The sequence below is a fragment of the Schistocerca nitens genome, chromosome 9 (genome assembly GCF_023898315.1).
Source record: "Schistocerca nitens isolate TAMUIC-IGC-003100 chromosome 9, iqSchNite1.1, whole genome shotgun sequence".
Classification (NCBI taxonomy): Eukaryota; Metazoa; Arthropoda; class Insecta; order Orthoptera; family Acrididae; genus Schistocerca; species Schistocerca nitens.
The window spans coordinates 22365822-22387473 of record NC_064622.1 but is presented as its reverse complement, the minus strand read 5'-3'; the positions used below and the strand labels follow the sequence as shown (position 1 = coordinate 22387473).

Below are 21652 nucleotides of genomic sequence, written 5' to 3'. Positions count from 1 at the left end.
CATAAAATATTTAATTCTTATCAAATTAGTTTCTACATAAATCAGGAACAAATATATTATGTGGCAATCCTGCATGAAAAATAGTTTAAGTTTGGTATGTCTCTCTTTGAAATGTGTCCAGCCTTAATTCGTAATGAGGCAGACGAAAATTTTGGCCAGGTAAAAGCTCTTTGACAGACAGACAGACACACACACACACACACACTCTCTCTCTCTCTCTCTCTCTCTCTCTCTCTCTCTCACACACACACACACTCACTCTCTCTCTCTCTCTATGGCCATGGGAAGACTAATTAATAATACTTAGTCTTGCCTTAGTGAAGGGAATATGTTTTTGGGTGTCTGTGTGTTTACTACTGCTAGAAAAAGAACTAGTGCTCGAAAGCTAATAATCTAACGTGAATGCTGCTTTCTCTTATGTGTTACTGTGCTTCAGACATCAAGCTGCTAAAGGTGAGTGATTATCCTTCCCTTATTTTACATATTGCTCCATCTCAGAATTTCCATTTTATTATCTGTGTAGACCTATAAGAGTCCAGTAGCAGCAATACAGGGAAAGAGAAAAGGAATTTAAATGCAGAAACCCCACAACAAAAATATGTTGGCTAAAATAGTTACCCACAGACAGCCAAATGTAACAATAATTAAAAAGAGAGAAGTGGTTTCTACAACACTACTAAGATGTAAGGACACAAGACAACTACCTGTGAAAAGGATTATTACTAAGTACATAAGTTAACATTGTTTGACTTCACCTAAGCGCATAAGTTAGTTTGAAATGTACATAGCTTCTTTTATCAGCTTCCTCACAAAAATTCTTAGTTGTAATAAAAAATTAAAATATTTAAATATGCTTCTGTTTAAGTACATGACAACTTGAAAATTTTGTACCTTTTACAACTCTTCACATGTATCACAAGTTTATAGAATGAAGATTCTTATCAGGGCATTCTATATTCCAGTACAATTCAAATCCTTGTCTGGCCACAAAATTAGGCTTTAGTTGCTGCAAAAATTTTGCATATATACATAAAAATTTATAAGTTTAATCTGGTAAAAGTAATCCAAAACAGGTGACTTACTTGGATTCATATACTAAATTAGTAAGGTATTTCCAATTTAGAACTTAAGACATATCACCACAGTATATGTAATATTTTTATAATCATATTATTTTATAAATATTTAAGTAAATTGAAAGATAGTGATTTTGTAATTTTTTTGCCATGTTAAAATTTCTGGCAAGAATACTATTGTTGCTCCAGAAGGAGAAAATGAGCAATACGAAGTAGCAAGTGAAAAGGTGTGTGTAACATTAGTAATGTCTGGGAGAAATGTAGAAGAATGAAATAATTATTGACAGGTGGACTAATAAGCAAATAGGAACTATGTTACAATGTGTACTAGATGATCTGAACAAGGAAAGGAAATGAAGAATTAGTGTAGCATTCACTACAAGGTCACAGAGTTGGAACATTAGCTGGAAACAGACAAGGAGGGAGAGAGAAGTCAGTATTTTCCTTTTCAAAGAAATTGCTTCCAAGCTTGCCTTAAATGATTTACAGACACCATCAAAAGCCTAAATTTGGATGGCCGGACAGTGGTTTGAACTGTAAGAATGTATATGTGTTTTGATAAGAATTGTTGATTCTGTACGTAGGTGAAATATGATGCAACCTACTAAGTGTGTATCACTTTAATAGTTCCCAACTATGTTAGCTTATTCTCAGTGTATGAGTACAGTAGATCCAACAGCCATTATAAATCAAGACACAAAGGAATTAATGATGAGCTGCCATTTGGTGCAACTTATCCACAAACTACGAATATCCACAAACTACGAATATAGTGTCTCTTGCCCATTATCCCCATTACTTGCAGTATTTCATCAATTCCTATATGAGTTTGAGCATGGTGAGCATGTGCACTGAAGGGATCATTTGCCATTGTTATCTTAATTAATTATATATGTTGTGTCTGTTCTTTAGGACATGTCCGAGTGAACAGTCATCATATATATAATTAAACTGAGGATGAGCTTGCTCTGTTTAATTAAACCCCCAAAAAACTATCAAACTGTCAAGGTTTCCAAGTCTGAAAGCATAAAACAAAACACCAATCTTATACATTCAGCCAAATCAAGCTGAGTCAGTCTTGGCTGTACATCTAAAAATGGCTACCAGCAATTAATATGTTTTATAACTCTTGATTGGGGAGTTTCCAGACTGAGAATCTCCATTGTATTTTGCTATTTTTATGCTTCTTCATCAACCCTAAATATTCTCCCCATCACCATGAAAATACCCTGTATATACATAGAAATTTATCAAAAGGAAGGGAAAAAATGAGTGCAAATTTATGTGATTATAAACTGAGAAATACTTGCTTAAGAGAACAGAAATTAATGACTCATAGTTTTGTGAAAAAGACATTCAGTTTGAATTACATTCTCAATCATTCTAAGAAGTAAGAAAATGGATAGAATGCCGAATTTTGGCTTTGAATTTTTAAATGCCTCAAAGCAGTTACACCAAAATAGGAATGTTTAAGAACAAGACCCAAGAATAAATCTTACTTTGTGCAGCACTCTGCTGTTTTAAAATTTTGTGGCAGTATAAAAACCAAGCACTGGAAGACAGTACAAGAAAAAAATTATTTGTGTCACTAATTCAGGTTGATATAAACATCACATAAGCTATTGTAGCAATGTTTACACCAAGAGGCATTTGAGGAATTGATAACTTTTTAAAAGTAAAGCAATATTATTAGTTAGATGTCATGGCCCAATAAATATATAGTTCTGATTCAATAAATATATATTTTTGATTTCAATAACTTCTGGATTCCAATGTGTTTTCGAAACATAATTTTTAGGAATGGTAATTTATATGCTTCTAATGGAACATACTTTTCTACTTTTCTCGACTGCATATAAACAGGATTTACATGCAGAGATTTGTCCAGCAGAAAAATATGTTCCGGCACAGTTGACATAACCTTTAAAATATAACTGTAAACACACACACACACACACACACACACACACACACACACACACACACTCACTCTTTATCCACTAACACAATATACTGCAGACTATTATCCTCTAGCAACAGTCAAATCAAAAATTCCATTTATTTCAAAAGACCATCAATCTGATAACCATTCAGAAAACAGGAATTTTGCTTCTGTGTACATCAATAAGATCATCATCCAATGTGAGGAGAACCTGCAAAGAGAAACTAAAATCAATTAAATTCTCATTTACAAAGGTATGGAGGCATACACGTTTTCGAAACCTAGAGCCTGAACTAAGATGTACAGTCAAGTCCACTAAAATGAAATTACTACATGATTATTACATTTTAGTTCTAATGGGTGGTTCAAATGGCGTCTACAAAAATGGTGTTCTTTGAACTGAAATTATGTCTAAGTAAACTTAAACATACTAACATATTATTATTATATATTACATTGTTATGACTTAAATGAATTTTGTGTAAACCAAGCAGTAAAAATTTCAAATATTTATCACACATAAAAAAATGGTAATATCGTAGATTAAAACACCACACACACACACACACACACACACACACACACACAGACAGAGAGAGAGATTACCTTGATGGCCTTAGCAATATTATTATTATGTCTCATGTTCAGGAAAAATCAGCAAGCTGAGATTTTAGTGCTACATTGGCCTTCAGGCTGTGCAAATCTTTTTATATAAATAACACAGCAAAGCACACAAGCATGCAGAGTATTAATTATCAAAACTGCACTGTCATTATCCCCAATAAACTATTAAGCCAACAGCTACCAGTGACACCAATGTTTCCACAAAGCAGTACTGGTGACAGAAATGTTCAACAACTCCAGATCCTGCATGCCCTAAAGTAATGAGCCACACAGCTCTCTGTATTTTCTACACAAAGTAAACCAATAAAAAAAGAGTTCTTGGAAAACCAGCTTTACTGTTTAAATGAATTTAAAAAAAATGTAGATGCAATATGACTTCAGAACACTGGCTCAAAGCTGACAAGTTTGCAGTAACCCATATTACAGACTGTAATACTGAATTATACTATTAGGGTTATTGTTTTTGTTGTCTTCAGTGCAAAGACTGATAAGATGCCACTCTCCACATAAGTCTATCCTGTGCAAGCCTCTTCACTGCTGCAACCTACATCCATCTGAACCACCTTATTGTGTTCAAGCTTTAGTCTCTCTCTACAATTTTTGTTCACTACACTTCCTCCATTACCAAATTTGCAATTCCTCGATGTCTCAGAATGTGTCCTATCAACTGATCCCTTCTCCTTCTAGTCAGATTGTGCCACAAATTCAGTTTATTCCCAATTCTATTCAGTGCCTCCTCATTAGTTATGTGATCCACCCATCAAATCTTCAGCATTCTTTTATAGAATCACATTTCAAAAGCTTCTATTCTCTTCTTGTCTAAACTGTTTATTGTCCATGTTTCAGTTCCATACAAGGCTACTGTCCAGACAAATACTTCCAGAGAAGATTTCCTAAGATTTACATTTATATTTCATGTTAGCAAATTTTTATTTTTCAGAAATGCTTTTCTTGGTATTACCAGTCTGCATTTTATATCCTCTCTCCTTCAGCCATCATATTAAACCTCATCTATTACTTTTAGTGTCTCTTTTCCTAATCTAATTCCCTCAGAATCACCTCATTTAAATTCACTACTTTTCATTACCCTTGTTTCATTTTTGTTGATGTTCATTTTATAATCACTTCTCAAGACAGTATCCATTCTGTTCAACTGTCCTTCCCAGTCCTACAATGTTCTTGCCAAACTAAACTTTAATTTCATCTCCAAACTTTTCTTTGATTCCTTTTACTGCTTGCTCAATTTATAGGTAACACTGGGGATAGGCTACAACCATGTCTCACTCCCTTCTTCAATCACTGCTTACATTTTATGTCCTTCAGCTCATAAAACTGCAGCCTGGTTTCTGTAAAAGTTGTAAATAATATTTCACTGACTGCTTCATTGCCTTTGCCATCTGTGGGAACTCTCCCTATAATATATCCTAAACTCCTGTAAACTCCCCGGCCTCAACCTTCATTAAGCCACTGTCCTCCATCTACCTAACCCCTTCCCTGCTCCCGCTCCAGCATAACACGGCCTTCTATTCCACCAATGCATCCACAGTCTCTTTACTTATCTCCTGTTCCAGTCCCTTCCCCACTCTCCCTCCTCCCAGCATCCCGTCTAACCTCCCGACTGCACTCAGCTGTTCTACTCTGTCCCCAACACACCCCTGTATGGTCCCACAAGCAGCACTTTACTGTCCCCCACACCTAGATTGCTACCTCCCCCCCTCCCTGACCCAGTCTGCTCCTTAGCCTCAGCACCCAGACCGCTTCTCCCGTCACGCGCAGTTGCTCACAGTCTGGCCACAGTGGCCAGCATGAGTACGAGTTGTGCATGCATGACGGTGAATATGTGTGTGTGTGTGTGTTTTGTTTACTTTAAAACAAGTCATTTTGGCTGAAAGTTCACTTATTTAGCTGTCGTTTTGTTGTGCCTACCTGCAACTCAACATCTCCTCTATATGGTGAGTGCCAATCTGTCCTGGATTTGCCATTGTTTGATAACTTAGCATTTTAATCCTGATACCTTCCAAATTTTGATGTGTGTGGTCCAGCCAACATTGTCAAAATCTCTCTCTAAACCAACAAATGCTATAAACATAGGTTCCGCTTTCTTTAACCTATCTTCTAACACAAGTCATATGGACAATATTGCTTTGCTTGTTCCTACCTCTCTGTGGAACCCAACCTGATCTTTCCTGGGGCTAGCCTCTACAAGATTTTCCATTCTTTGTAAATAATTTGTGTCAATGCCTTATTAAAATAGTGGTTCAGTAGTTTTCATATATGCCAGCACCTGCTTTCTTTGGACTTATATCATTATCGATGAAGCCTGAGGGTATGTCATCTGTCTCACATATCTTGCATACCACGTTGAATAGTTTAGTCATGGATGGCTCTCTCAAAGATCTCAATAATTCTGAAGGAATATTGTCTACACCGGCGCCTTGTTTTGACTTAGGTCTTAGTGCTGTCAAATTATTCTCTCAGTATAACGTCTCCCATCTTATCTTGATTTCTTCCTCTTCACCTTCTATAATACTGCCTTGAAGTTTGTTTCCCTAGTACAGCCCCTCTATATATTCCTTCCATCTTTCCCTTATTTGCTTAGAACTAAATTGTCATCTGAGCTCTTGATGCTCTTACAGCTGCTTCTCTGTTCTCAAAAGGCCTCTCTAATTTTCCTATATGTGGCATCTACTTTTTACCTTGTTATGCATTTTTCTATGGCCTTACATCTGTCCTCTAGCCATTCCAGTTTAGCCACTTTGCACCTTTGTCAAGTTTATTTTTCAACACCTCTATTTCCTTTTGCCTCTTCATTTTCTTCATTTTTATATTGTCTTCTTTCATCGGTTAATCAATGTCTTCTGTGTTATTAAGGATTTCTACTAGGCCTTGTATTTTTAACTATTTGAGCCTATGCTGCCTTGACTATATCATCTCTCAAACCTACCATTTCATCTTCTACTGCATTTTTTTCACTGCTTCAGTCAATAGTTGCACCGTGCTTCTTTTAAGGTCCTAAATCACCTCTGGTTCTCTCACATTACTCCAGGTTCCATCTCCTTAATTTCTTACCTCTTTGTTGTAAAACTTCCAAAAGACATGGTGGGTGCATGAATTGGATAGTAATATATATATATATATATAATAAAAAAAATAAAAAAAAATAATATCTTTATCTATGTGTACGGGATACCAGATGGCAATTTGTCAGTATTATATTATAAGTTGGAGGAAATAATGAATAATGATTTAAGTGTCAGGAAGTCGTTTCTGAAAGTATTTGTATGGAGTGTAGCCATGTATGGAAGTGAAACATGGACGATAAATAGTTTGGACAAGAAGAGAATAGAAGCTTTCGAAATGTGGTGCTACAGAAGAATACTGAAGATTAGATGGATAGATCACATGACTAATGAGGAGGTGTTGAATAGAATTGGGGAGAAGAGGAGTTTGTGGCACAACTTGACAAAAAGAAGGGACCGGTTGGTAGGACATGTTTTGAGGCATCAAGGGATCACAAATTTAGCATTGGAGGGCAGCGTGGAGGGTAAAAATCGTAGAGGGAGACCAAGAGATGAATACACTAAGCAGATTCAGAAGGATGTAGGTTGTAGTAAGTACTTTGAGATGAAGAAGCTTACACAGGATAGAGTAGCATGGAGAGCTGCATCAAACCAGTCTCAGGACTGAAGACCACAACAACAACAACATGAACAAACACAGTTATATTGTGTGGTGATTTTAATATACACTCTGAAATACATTCTCTATGTCAAACTTAGTCAAGCTGCCCACAAGAGTAACTGCAACACACTGCAGTTGAATTGATGACCTACTCACAAATACTATCTTTACCCAAGCACTCTGTTTACAAAACTTGCCTAATGGGCTTTCTGACGATGAAGGCCTCTTACTTAAACAAATGAGTATACAAAAGTCTTCATTACCAAAGACAAACAAGTATCAAAGATACCATCAGTTTAATGTTAATTAAATACCAGCTGAAGCATGAGACCTGCAAAAATATTTATAGAGAGGATTATACTGAGAGGAAAACAAAAATATTTGTTGATAATCTGTCATTATTTTAACATTGCTTTTCCTCTCAAAACACACAAAGAAAAGCTATGCAATGTATTCAAATGATGAATCACCAAGGGAATAATAAACTTTTGAGCAACCGAGAAACAACTTTACATAGGAAGCAAAAGAGTGATCCAAATTATGTAAATACTTTAATGGAAGGTTATGCTAAAGAGTGGGAATGAAGAACCGGACGTAGGTGTTTATGGATGGTTCATACAACAACACAGTAAAGGAGTTCCAGTCAGTGGCCCAATTATAAAGGGAAAAGCAGCTGCATTTAACAAACAACTTGGCAGTAGTAACTTGTTTGCAGCAAGCATTTGGTAGCTGACAGCCACCGGGGAAAGTCGCTCAGCTAACGATGAGGATGCTGATGAGTTTGTTAGCAAAATACGAAAGATAACAGAGGAAGAAGATGTAACTACTGATGCCTTGTATAATGCTAAGACTCATTTACAACATACTTCCTTCGAAAACATTAGCTGGCAAGAACGAGAAGGAAGCTTGTGGTTACAAGCAACAGAAACAGTGCGAAATGTTAATGGGGTGTTGTAATGCAAATGGGAGTCGTAAACTACCGTTTAAGGTGATTGGAAACTCCCAACATCCACATTGTCTGCAACACACTGACATAAATACTCTACCAGTGCAGTATTGCATTCAGAAGAAAGCGTGGATGGACAGACAAATATTCTCTCGGTGGTTCCATGAAACGTCTGTACCAACTGTGAGAAAAGAGCTAAAGAAGAAAAAGCTTCCACTGAAAGCTATCCTTATAATGGACAATGCTCCCAGTCATCTTTCAGATGTTTCTCTAAAGTCTGATGGTATACATGTACAAGCACTCTTTCTCCCACCCAATGTGACAGCCCTAATTCAGCCCATGGACCAGCGAATTTTGGAATCAATTAAGCGTCATTACCGACATTCACTTCTCGTCTCCTTGCTGAACGAAAGTGAAAACGACTCTATTGAGACTATGCTGAAGGCCTGGAAAGCAATTAACATACATGATGTTGCTTTCCAAGCAGCCGAAGCATGGGATAAAGTGGAGAGTGCTACCATAATGAAGAGCTGGAGAAAATTGTGGCCATCCATTGATGTCGAGTTGGATCCAATATTGAGTGACAGCGATGAGCCAGTCAATTTGGAATTATCGATTATTTTGTACACTGACATGTCCCACAACTTTCCAGGAGGAGAAGAAATTGACGATGAAGATGTTACTAAGTGGCTGAATGAGGAAAACTGTGATACAGACCAAACTTTAACAGATGAAGAAATAATCAAAAGCTTGCAAGAAAGTAATGATGAAAGTGATGAAGAAGAGGACACAGGAGGAGAGAGCATAAAGATTTCTCACATTGCTGGTGCTGAAGCTTCTGAGGTCTTCCTGGAGTACATTACGCAACAAGCAGATACATGCAGTACTGATGTAATGCTTGTAAAGAAGTAGCGTGATAAAGAATGCCACCATCGCGTATCATCATTGTGACAGTTAAAAACTAGGGACATGTTTCTTAGTGAGTGATATGACTGTATAACTATGTACAGTATGCATTCAAGGACTAAGTTTTCTTTGAAAATTAATGTATTTTTGGATTTAATAAAGTATATCCTCTGTGTTTTAAAATTGTATCCTTCGGTTTAATAAAGTACAGTACACTATATCCCCTAAGTTTTCAAAATAAATAAAAAACAAAATAAATCAATAAAATAAATTTCGGACACTCAATAATCCAGCACTTCCGCTAATCCGGCACCCACGTGTACCAGGAATTGCTGGATTAGCGAGAGTCTAGTGTATTGTCAACTAGATGAAGCAAAAAATTTCATATGCAAAATAGATGAGAGAACTATTTAACTCGAATTTGTCAAAGATAGCTGAAAATCTAGTGTGAAGAACCACTATACCAGCAGAATCATACAAACTTGTTTTACCAATATAATTGCGTAGACTTCCGCGGCCAGAGTCAGTCGACATAAAAGTTTTCTGGGTATGGTAACGCGTCATAATGTAAAAAACTACTGCTGCTGGAGAAAAACCAACGTTTCGGCCACGATTGCAGCGGCCTTCTTCTGGGTCTAATGACCCAGACACAGAAGACAGGTCAATTTTCCTGTCCCCAGTAACTAAACAAGAGCTATTGAAAATCGTAAGAGCCAAAAAAATCAACATACTCATTAGTTAATATAAGATCTTTCTGTGAGAGTTGTAATAACCCTGCATAATACGCGAAGGATGTTCTCCACAAGTACTAAAGGACTCAAAGGTAAAGGTCAACCACTACGTAAACAATTATCATCCTATTTCCATAATCTCAGTAATATTTAACATAATTAAGAAAGTCATACACACTCAAATAACAGCATTTCTCAGTAAAACTGAATCACTGACCAAACACAAGTTTGGAGACTGTTAATGATGCACTTTTCAGTTTTGCTGACTGAATTCTTACAGTCTTCAACCAAAAGGAGCTTTCCTCTGGACTTTTTGTTAACTTAGAAATATTTGGAGGCAACATCTGAGATTGGCACGGGAGCTTTGATTCCCTTAGAAGCCAAGAGGAAGAGGAAGAGGAAGAAGAAGAACTTTCTAGTATCTGAGTAAGTCTTGTGATCTCATTAATTGCTCACTGTTGCTTCAGAAGTTAGAATCCTATGGCATTAGAGGTACAGCAAATTGGTGGTTTAAATCTTATCTCAACAACCAAAAGCATATTATTGAAAACATAAGTGTTGAATCTAAAATAATAATAATAATAATAATAATAACAATAACAATGACAATAATAATAATAATAAGTCAAGGGAAAACACACTAAACAAGAAGATTACATATCGGATAACCACAGCGACTGCATAGAAGCGATGGAAAAAACAGATGCCTACAAATATCTAGGATACAGACAAAAAATAGGAATAGATAATACAAATATTAAAGAAGAACTAAAAGAAAAATATAGACAAAGCCTAACAAAAATACTGAAAACAGAATTGACAGCAAGAAACAAGACAAAAGCTATAAATACTTATGCTATACCAATATTGACCTATTCATTTGGAGTAGTGAAATGGAGTAACACAGAACTAGAAGCACTCAATACACTTACACGATCACAATGCCACAAATATAGAATACATCACATACATTCAGCAACAGAAAGATTCACATTAAGCAGAAAGGAAGGAGGAAGGGGATTTATCGACATTAAAAACCTACATTATGGACAGGTAGACAATTTAAGAAAATTCTTTCTAGAACGAGCAGAAACTAGCAAAATACACAAAGCAATCACTCATATAAATACATCGGCTACACCATTGCAATTTCATAACCACTTCTACAACCCTTTAGATCAAATAACATCAATAGATACGAAGAAAGTAAATTGGAAAAAGAAAACACTACATGGCAAGCACCCGTATCATCTAACACAGCCACACATCGATCAAGACGCACCCAACTCATGGGTAAGAAAAGGCAATATATACAGTGAGATGGAAGGATTCATGATTGCAATACAGGATCAAACAATAAACACCAGATATTGCAGCAAGCATATTATTAAAGATCCCAATACCACAACAGATAAATGCAGACTTTGCAAACAACAAATAGAAACAGTAGATCACATCACAAGCGGATGTACAATACTAGAAAATACAGAATACACCACAAGACATGACAATGTAGCAAAAATAATACATCAACAACTTGCCATACAACATAAACTAATAAAACAACACATTCCCACATACAAGTATGCACCACAAAATGTACTGGAGAATGATGAATACAAATTATACTGGAACAGAACCATTATAACAGATAAAACAACACCACATAATAAACCTGACATCATACTCACCCATAAAAAAAAAAAAAAAAAAAAAAAGAAATTAACACAACTAATCGAAATATCCATACCCAATACAACAAATATACAGAAGATAACAGGAGAAAAAACTGAAAAATACATCCAGCTGGCTGAGAAAGTCAAGGACATGTGGCATCAGGATAAAGTTGACATTATACCAATTATATTATCAACTACATGAGTCATACCACACAATATCCACCAGTACATCAACACAATACAGCTACATCCAAACGTATATATACAACTACAGAAATCTGTAATTATTGATACATGTTCAATTACCCGAAAGTTCCTAAATGCAATGTAACATATACTGTACAGTTAAAAGGAAGTCACGCTTGATCAAGGTCCGTGTCACTTTCCATTTTTAACCAGACGTAACGTCTGAGAAAGGAAAGAAATAATAATAATAAAAAACTGCTGAGAAGAAAGAAAACTTGGAATTCACCTAATACAAGCCTAGAAGAATTTCAGATTGACCACGTCGCTATATCTTTTAACAATAAAAAAGAAATCCTGAATGTACATGTTAAAAAGGGTGCAAAAATTGAAACAGATCACTATCTAACCACAATAAAAATAAAATTTATTCTACAAACAAGGACTCCAAGACAAGGACACAGGATTCACAAAATAGATACAGAAACTTTGAAAGTCAAAAAACATGAATTTCAGGAACAATTAAATATACTCAGAAGACTGGGAAGAGATTAAAACAAAATTAAGCCAAAACAGCCTTTGAAACAGCACCACTCAAAAGACACAAAAAGGTGGAGTGAACAGTGTGAAGAAACATTAATATTTAGAGAACAAGCATGGCAGAAATGGTACTTCACAAAAGGAAGTGAAGACTTTATCAGCATTAAACAACAAAAGTCTCAGCATCAAAAACAATAGGACCCATCAAAAGGAAGTATGAAAGAAACCAGCTATTACTAACTGTAGACGATTTCCAAAAGAACAATACTAGGAACTCCTATAAAACTTTTAAACAAAGCCTCTAAATGTACCAACCACCTACCTTGCACATCAAGAATGTAGATAGAAAATTAACTCTAAGCACCAAGAAAACTGAGAAATATTAGCAAGCTATTTCAACAAACTGTAAAATTGTGAGGAACCAAGAGAAAACTCTCCAGAACAAAGTTCAGGATACCCTTACACAAACTTAGAAAAATAACAGGCGTGGGAACAGCTGGAAAGCTACATGGAGCCTTTCAAAAAATCTGGGAAACAGAATTTATACCAGAAGATCAGAAAACAGCATTAATTCACCCAATCCACAAAAAGGAAATAAAACTGACCACATTATAGAAGAAAATCCCTCCTTCCAGCAACTTACGAAATTCTTTCTAACATATTACTAAATAGGCTGGATAGCCAACTGGATCAGCAATTAGGAGAGTACCAAGGAGGGTTTAGAAAAAGGAGGATCCCGTGTGGAACAAATTTTAAATCTGGAATTCATAATAAGGTATAGAAGAATGAGATCCAAAAGCATTTATATAACATTTATAGACTTCAAGAAAACATACAATTCAATTGACAGAAAAACATTATTCAACAGCTTAAAGGAGTTTGGATCTGACAACAAATCAGTGGTAATCATAAAAAACACACTAACAAATACAAAATGCTAAATTTACTATTTACGTGAAACCTGTAAGGTTTTTGTGATCAAAATTGGCGTTAGGCAGGGACATGGACTGTCCCCACTGCTGTTAAATTGTGTGCTAGAAAACGTAATCAGGGAATGGAGGAAAATAACAGAAAAAGAAGAAGAAGAAGAATCACAATTGGGGAAAAAGGGGATAATCTGAGTTCTGATTGTCTGACTTTTGCAGATGATCTTGCCATCTTTGCTGAATCTACATGCAACAATGCAGATAAATCTCCTACAAGAAACAGCTTCAAAATCAGGCCTACATGTATCTTTTGAGAAAACAGAGTATATGACAGATGTTAGGGAGGCACTGAAATATATGGAAGCTGATTACCGCAGAATAAAAAAGGCTACAAAATTTAAATATCTAGGTCAAATAATACAACCAAAAACTTTAGACAAAGAAGCCTACCTAGCAAGGGCAAACAAAAAGGGGGTGGCTTTTCAACTAACAAAAACCCTGTATAACAAGAACTCTATCTTCATAAATGCAAAACTTCGGCACTTCAATACTGTCATTAAACCAGAATGCCTTTATGCATCTGAATGCCTTTCATTAAATACAGCCAAGCAATCATGTGAAACAGAAAAGAAGGAAAGGAAAATAATCAGGAAAATCTTGAGACCAAAATATGAGAATAGAAAATGGAAACTAAGAAGTTTATGAAAAAATGAGCAAATATCAGTTACATCAAGGAAGAGAAAAATCTGCATTCTATGGATACTTAAAAAGGCTAGATGAAAACAGGATGACAAAACAAATTTTTAACTTCTTTGACAAAAACTCCAAAACATCAGTGACAGGGATAAAAGAAGTTAAAGCAGACTTGAGGGAAATGGAAATAATGCAGGGTGATATAGGAGAAAGAGAAAAGCTCAGAGCAAAAGTAAAAGGTTTCAAGGGCTTCCAGGAGAAAACAAAGAAACAGGCAGGTGCAATGAAAACAAAGAAACAGGCAGGTGCAATATGGACTGAAGAAAGAAGAGAAAAACATGGGGAAAGAATGACATGTCTTCTTTATGGTATGTAGCCATCAGTTTTTTCCTAAATTGTAGATATCCCTACTAGGTGTTTCCATTGTTTAGTAATAGTAATAATTCTGACAATTCCTGGTAAACTGCCGTGTCCACAAGGCTTAACAATGGACCCTCTCCCCTTCATACTCTATATCAATGACCTTCTCTTTAGCCTCCAAGATAAATTTCCTGTGTTGTTTGCAGATGACACAAAATGGCTCTTCCAATCTTATTCGGCTCTGCAAGTGAAACATGAGATTAATGACACTACTAAAAGACTCCTTGACTGCACAAGAATAACATCTAGTCTCAGTCCAGTTAAAATTACTTTGTGATCGATGTTTCATTGAATCGCGTGGTATGGGCTGGGTGACAGCCAATGACAGTTGTTTCTCAGGCTCCAAGTGTTCTCTCTGTTGCCTGTTCTGTGGATATAAGCCTTGCGGGGGTTGGGAGGGGGCCAGGCCACAAGGATGGGATGGGAGGTGAGGTGAGGGGAATTGGTGCTAAGATACAATGATTTTTTGCATGTTCTGTTGCACCACTGTAACATGTCAGATTCATAATCTTCACCAAGCAATCTTTCACAAACTATTTGGTTAAAAACTTCAATTATTTTGTATCTTATAGTCTCATAGCTTGTCTTCAGTGGTCACAATTATTACAATGTTTTGAAATTAAGAAACCTACAACAGTTAATTCAGTCATCTTGCAGTAAAAAATGTGGTCATTTGATACTTTGTGTTGAGATGGTACATTGTGATAATTTTGATGATAAACTTTAAACCAGATGCGGTCATGTCTGTCCATCCTGTTGTGACATTAAGAGCAGGTGTGATCAAGCCGGAGTGGAGGCCGAGCTGGACCACATGAGACTTGGGGTGTCATCAACACACGGTGACACAATTTCAGCCACAGTGATGGTGGACTCTGCGGGTATGAGAATTTTAGACTGCTGGTCAGGTAAGCACATGTTCTGGCCACATGGTTGGGAAAACCCAGGCTTCTGGCAGTTGGAATGAAACATGGAGGGATGACAACCATGGCTTGATTGAGGGTCCACAATAAAATAGCAAATAATACTAAATCCAAACACGAACCCAACTACTTACAAAGAAGCCACTAACATGCTTACAAGGACAAAATTAAGATAAGCACACGAGTGAAAACCTGCCCTCAATACAGAGTTCTGTTTTTAAAATATTTCATGCTGAACATTTTATGTCTACAGTGAATTCTTAAAATTAACCCTTTTGTTGCTGTGGACATGTATATACATCCTGCTATGACATTTCCCAGGTGCTGAGGATGCGTATACATGTGTCGCTCATGTTTCCTTAGGGACATCTGTATGCTTCCTGAACCACCGACCCCTCACTGTTGCAGACGAGTTACTTCTGTACCTTGGTGAATAAAAACATTTTGGGTACTTATCACACAATGTATGTGTCTCAATGCAGGCCGTCATTTGCGAGATGTAACAGTTGTTACCATCATATGATTCACGATGTGCAAGGATAGGGATGGGAGTGTTGCGCACGATTTTCCATTGGTACAAAACCCAATAACTTCAGAACAAAATGAGATGTCATTCTGCTCTTAATTTTAAATAAAATTTCTATATCTTATCTGCATTACATGTGCTACAATGTATGAGCTAAAATCAATCATAAGCAAAGTTTACACAACACGTTTCGACATCTGCAAACTCTTTAAAATTGCTTGACACCTTTTACTTAATTTGATGCAGGGCAGTAAGTATGATGAATAATGAAAAGAAATTCAGATCTTTATCGAGTGAATATATCAGACTGCAAGCTATGCAAAAAACAAATTTTTTCACCTAATAGATTTCAAAAAATCGGGTAATAAGAATTTCATATCAGCCAGAACACATCTCTCAGCACAGGCAGCAGCATTTGGTGAGCAGCATTTACATGAGTAGCGCTCAGCACGGAACGCAGAGAGCATGTCTGAAGCAGCAAAAAGGTTAATATCTTGACAAAGCAATTTTTATGAATGAAGTCTCTACAGACAGGCCTCACTGAACACTACTGGACTGTTTATAATTATTACTAATATAACAATGGAATATTTATTTGGACAAAATCATTTTTTGTGAACAAACTATTTAAGCTAGAGAAAAACTAAGAACAGCACTATAAATCGGAGGAAATTTACATGCAAATTTTTATGTGACACATGTATTTAACATTAAATTTATAGTTTAAGTATGTTGTGAACGTCTGAAGTGTGTGCGCTTGACTTGCACCAATGTGAGGGTTTAAATAGCGGTGACCATCTTTACATGGGGATTTTTGCTCTTGGGTTGGTATTTGTTTAGTAGTTGGGCTTGAGATCTTTTCTAAGTGTTTAGTAGTAGTATTCGCAAGTGTCACTGGCCAATACTCTGAACTGTCTTCAATGTAGGGACTTTGAATGTTTCACGTAGGCAGTCTTGTCTGACGCTAAAAACTTTACTGTGGTTACTTTTGCAAGTGATCTGTACTTAACACTTAGTTTGCAACCACAGAACTTTAACTTTAGACTTGTGCTAAACAAACTTTGATTATTTTTCCATGATTTATCTGGAAGTTTACGCCAACATGAGAAACTGTTCCATTTCACTTAAATCCCTGCTCAGATAAATATTATTTCAGTGATGAACAACTGAATCAGTGAGTCAAGAAACCACTTCAGTCACAAAAATGTGAAAAATCATTTTTGATGAAAAGATGCTTCGAAAGGCACGATGTGTGTTGAGTGCAAGAACCACATTAGTCTGTTGAGTATATCTCTAGATACAGGGTGTCTTTTTCTTATGCTGAGTGCAAAAATGACGCGAGTCAGTGACTGACGTGGTTTCTGCTCCCACCACTAGATCTCATGACCAGTCTTGCCCCTTTTACCAAGCATGCACCATGTGTTTACCAGCCTAAACAACTGCTCTTATCCAAGTCTTTGTTTTGTTGATTGTTTTCAATGTGTTCCAAGTTTGTGCTTAACGTTCCCTGTTCCATGTTCAATATGTATGTGAGTACCACAAGCAATGAAAGTGATCATGATACATCTCCTAAGAATAGAAGGAAAAATGAAGAAAAACATTGAAGAAACATCATTAGAATCTCTAAAGTTCGTGTGGTTGAACACATCAACTGGAAAGGGAGTCTCATCCCATCTACAACAACAGGTGCTACTTGTAACTGTAAATTAGAATGCTTTATTAAGTTTAGTGATGATGAAAAATCTGAATTTGTTGCTAATTTGAATCAGTTGAAATCAAAAGATGAGCAAGATATTTTCTTACAACAACTGATTGAGAAACATGCCATTAAGCACCGTAGGCCTCGTTCTGAACAGCCTAGAGAAACAGCAGCCAGTTTTGAATATTTCTTACAACACAGAGGAGAAAGGAAAAGGGTATGTAATAAAGCTTTTATTTCATTCTACGGCATTACTGAGGCCAGGGTTCGAAGGTTTACTAATCTCCTAATAGAGGGTAGGTCACCTCAAGATAAAAGAGGTAAAAATCTCAAGAAGAACACAATTTCTGCCAAAGTTTGTTCTAAAATACACGACCATATTTCATCATTCCCCAGCAAGATTACCCACTATGGCACCAAAGATATCAGTTATCTTGATGCCCGCCTTGATGTTAAAAAAATAAATTCCTTGTTTAAAGAAAAGTACCCTCATTTGGATGTAAAATATGAGTTTTATCTTACATATTTCCATGACAACTTTTCATTACGGTTCGGATGTCTGCAGGTAGATACCTGCATAAAATGTGAAGAACTTGATGTAAAAACCAAGAGCGCCTCTATTGGTGATGCAGCTAAAAGGGCTGCTCTTGCTGAACTTACTATCCACAAAAGACGAGCCAAGAAATTTGACAATAAACCTCAATGCATCACCAAGTTATGTGCAGAATGTGAAGACACAGTTGCACTTTCATTTGATTTAATGCAAAATTTACCCCTTCCAGTGGTCCCAGTTCAGGATGTATTTTACTCGAGGCAACTTTGGGTGAACTGTTTTGGGATAAAAAACCTAAAAACTATGAAATCTGAATATTCCTGTACCACAAAGGAGTAACCCACAAAGGAGCCAATGAGTTATGCAACATGCATTGAAATACAATGACACTAATATTTCATCAAATGTTAAAAACCTGTATTTCTTTTCCTATGGCACCTGCGGGCAGAATCAGAATCACTCCATGATAAGATTCTGCCTTGCTCTTGCAGATAAATGACATTTTGAGCAAATTTTTCATTACTTTCTGGTTCGAGGGCATTCATATCTTCCAAACAATTGAGATTTTGGTACTATTAAGAGGATGATACATAAAAATGATCAGATATATACACCTGATGAATATGAAGAGTTGTGTGCTCAGACCAGTAACGACTTTCTCATCACCAAGCTACTCACCACTGACGTAAGAGATTTTGATGGTTGGTGGAACGAATAATACACAAAAATCCCATAGAATGTCAAGGGAGAAGTGTGCCAAAAGAAGCAAATTCAAGTTTTCTACCACTTGATATACAGAGTTGTGCTATAACTCTAAGGAAAAAGGGGTAATCACAGCATACACTACCACTAATGGATTACAAAAGCACAGCTATCAGCTGCTGAATCCTGTTTCCCAGATGTAGATATTGATTTCCCTTCAAGTAATGCAGCCTACCCATTAGGGAAAGTTCCAATCAACATCAAGAAAATGGAAGATATCAAGAAGATTCATATTCCTAAAAACTTCAAAGATTTTTATGATCAACTATTTACCTGGCCAACAACTGAACATGACAATGATACAATGGTTGAGAATGATCTATTTTAAGAGAATTTTACTTTGTTATATTCCCGTTTTCCGATAACTTTGCAATATTGTAACTTCATTTTTGATGTAATATGAAAAAATATAAACTTTAAATGAATGATTACCTTTTTCCCAAGTTCTAACTTTTCAGCTGTCTGTAAAAACAAGTTGAGTGCAAAAGCAGCATAAGTCCGGATCAAATTTTAAATTTTCATGAGCCTAATTTATGTCAAAATTAGGAAATTTTTGCATGACAGCAACATAAATGCATGTTATGACAGAGGAAAAAAACATCTGATAACTTGGAGGAGTTATGACATTTTTCCTCTCTCCTGAAAATTTTGCAATTTGTGACTGAAGCGGTTTTCGTACTCACTGATTCAATTATAAGTGCCACAAATGTTACTTTGGTTGAAATGAACTAAGTTTTGTTAAAAATTTTAAAAAATTCTATGAATAGGGAACATTATTTTCACAGCAAATTCCTGTCTGCATTTATTTGAACTATTTGACTGGATTTATTTTGGGTTAATGCAACAGATGCATTGGTTGGCCTCTAGACTGTAGCACAGCCAACACTTAAAAATCCAACCACATATTTCAGATGCCCTCTATACAGTGATTTTCTGATTTACAATTTTATTGCTCATGCAGCTGCATGTGGTGGCTCACAAGCTATTGACTGAACAATTATTTTGTGAAAAAAAAAAAAACAAGTTTTAGCTTCTCTATCTCCATTTATTATCTGTATAGTTGCACACGGTTTGCCTCATCTGAGGAAATCATCTCAATTATTACCCGTCACACTGCAGTGTTCAGTGGCCACCAGGCCATATATTACTGTTCACAAAATGCTGCCACCATACCAAAATCTTTTTTAAGCACAGAAGGACAACCATATATCACTACAGTGTGGAGCAAATGTAATTTACAGTTGTGGTACACCATTTGGCACCACAGTCAAAATTGTACCTGGGTGCACTATGCTGGCTTCATTTGTGTTTTAAGTGTTTCTGTTTCTTATGCAATTTCTGACATCAGTCACATCCATAATCTCAGTTGGCATTACAGTTACAGTGTACTGTGACAAGATTAAATGAAACACAGTTGTCTGTGTGCCATACCAGTTTAAGAGTAAAGCATTGGAGTGGCAATGAAAAAGTTGTGAGTTCAAATACGCATCCAAACTTTCCTTAAGCTTATTCATTATTTTTGTCTAATAAAACTACATTTTGTAATAATGTGGTCATAAATTTAATGGTTCCCATTTTAGTTAGTATTAATTAAGCAAACTAAATGCTTTGTTACTTTATTTCTACAATCTGATGTCATATTTCCAATTACTATTTCAGAAAGGTACATTGCCGAATTGGCGACACTTCGCTGTCAGCTCCAGGCTGTGATGGCTTACACAGCTTGAAGCTGCAGTGGATGGGCATGTCGGCTGTGGGGATCCAACGGATGTCCATTATGCCAAGTCCTCCAATCGGTACTCCCTGGTGGCCAGCCCACTTACTGCTCGCACTGAGGTTGACCTCTCGCCTGGAGAAGAGCGGGTAGTCACCCCGGGGTGTAGCCAGCAGTGAAAGAGTTCCCAGTGGGGCCACATGTAATGCCTCCCTGGTTAGTCTAAGAAATAGGTTCCAGGTGCTGGCTGTGGCTGACACTGTCAGTCAACCAGATGTAGTCGCTTGTCGTGTTTCAGAGGAAACCTCTCAGCCTGCAAGATCTGGGCAATCACAGAGGGCTGCCAAGAAAGGGAAGAAAGCCAATGTGCACTCCGTGTGCATAACAGGTGTAGTCATTCCAGACATGGAACTGAACCTTCTGGATGCCATGAAGAGCACATGGTGCAGCTAACTGCACGTGGTGGCTCACAACGGTACCAATGATGTGTGACACTTTGGATCAGAAGAGATTCTCTTTGGTTTCGAGCAGCTAACAGAAGTGGTAAAGGCTGCCAGTCTTGCTTGTGAGATGAAAGCAGAGCTCACCATTTGCAGCACAGAGCTGAGTGGACATTTTGAATCAGAGGCTCACATGGTTCTGGGACCATTAGGCTTCTGATTTCTTGACTTGTGCCGTAGGGTGGTTGGGTTTCGTATACTGCTGAATAGATGAGTCCACTACATGTAGGAGGTAGCTAAATGGGTAGCAGGGGCTGTGTGGAATGGAATGGGCAGTTTCTTAAGTTAGAGGGTCTTGGGGAAACACAAAAAAGGCTTCAGCCTCAAAGGGTGCACGCTGAACACAGGAAGAAAGTAGGTACAGGTGTCATCGGTGTAACAGTTGTAAACCGTTGTAGCTGAGTTGGGAAAGTACTAGAGCACCAAGTGCTAATAGAAAGCATTGATGCTCAAATCGTTAAAGGCACTGAAAGCTGGCTAAAGCCATAGATAATTTCAGCCAAAATTTTGAAGAGAATCTAACGGTGTTCTGGAAGGATAGGCTAAACACAGTTGGTGGTGGCGTGTTTGTTGCTGCTAGAAGTAGTTTATGTCACAAAATTGAAGTAGATGGTTCCTATGAGTTAGTATG

At 36.8% G+C, this 21652-nt stretch overlaps 1 protein-coding gene across 1 annotated transcript in view; it reads right to left on the bottom strand.

Moving 5' to 3' along the window:
• Positions 1 to 2844: 2844 nt before the first annotated feature.
• Positions 2845 to 21652, bottom strand: part of LOC126203031 (SID1 transmembrane family member 1-like) — a 160205-nt gene continuing 141397 nt past the window's right edge. Inside the window, exon 16 of the mRNA XM_049937269.1 lies at positions 2845 to 3229. Coding sequence (XP_049793226.1) covers positions 3167 to 3229 — 63 coding nt within the window. The 3' untranslated portion in view covers positions 2845 to 3166. The remainder of the gene's footprint in view (positions 3230 to 21652) is intronic.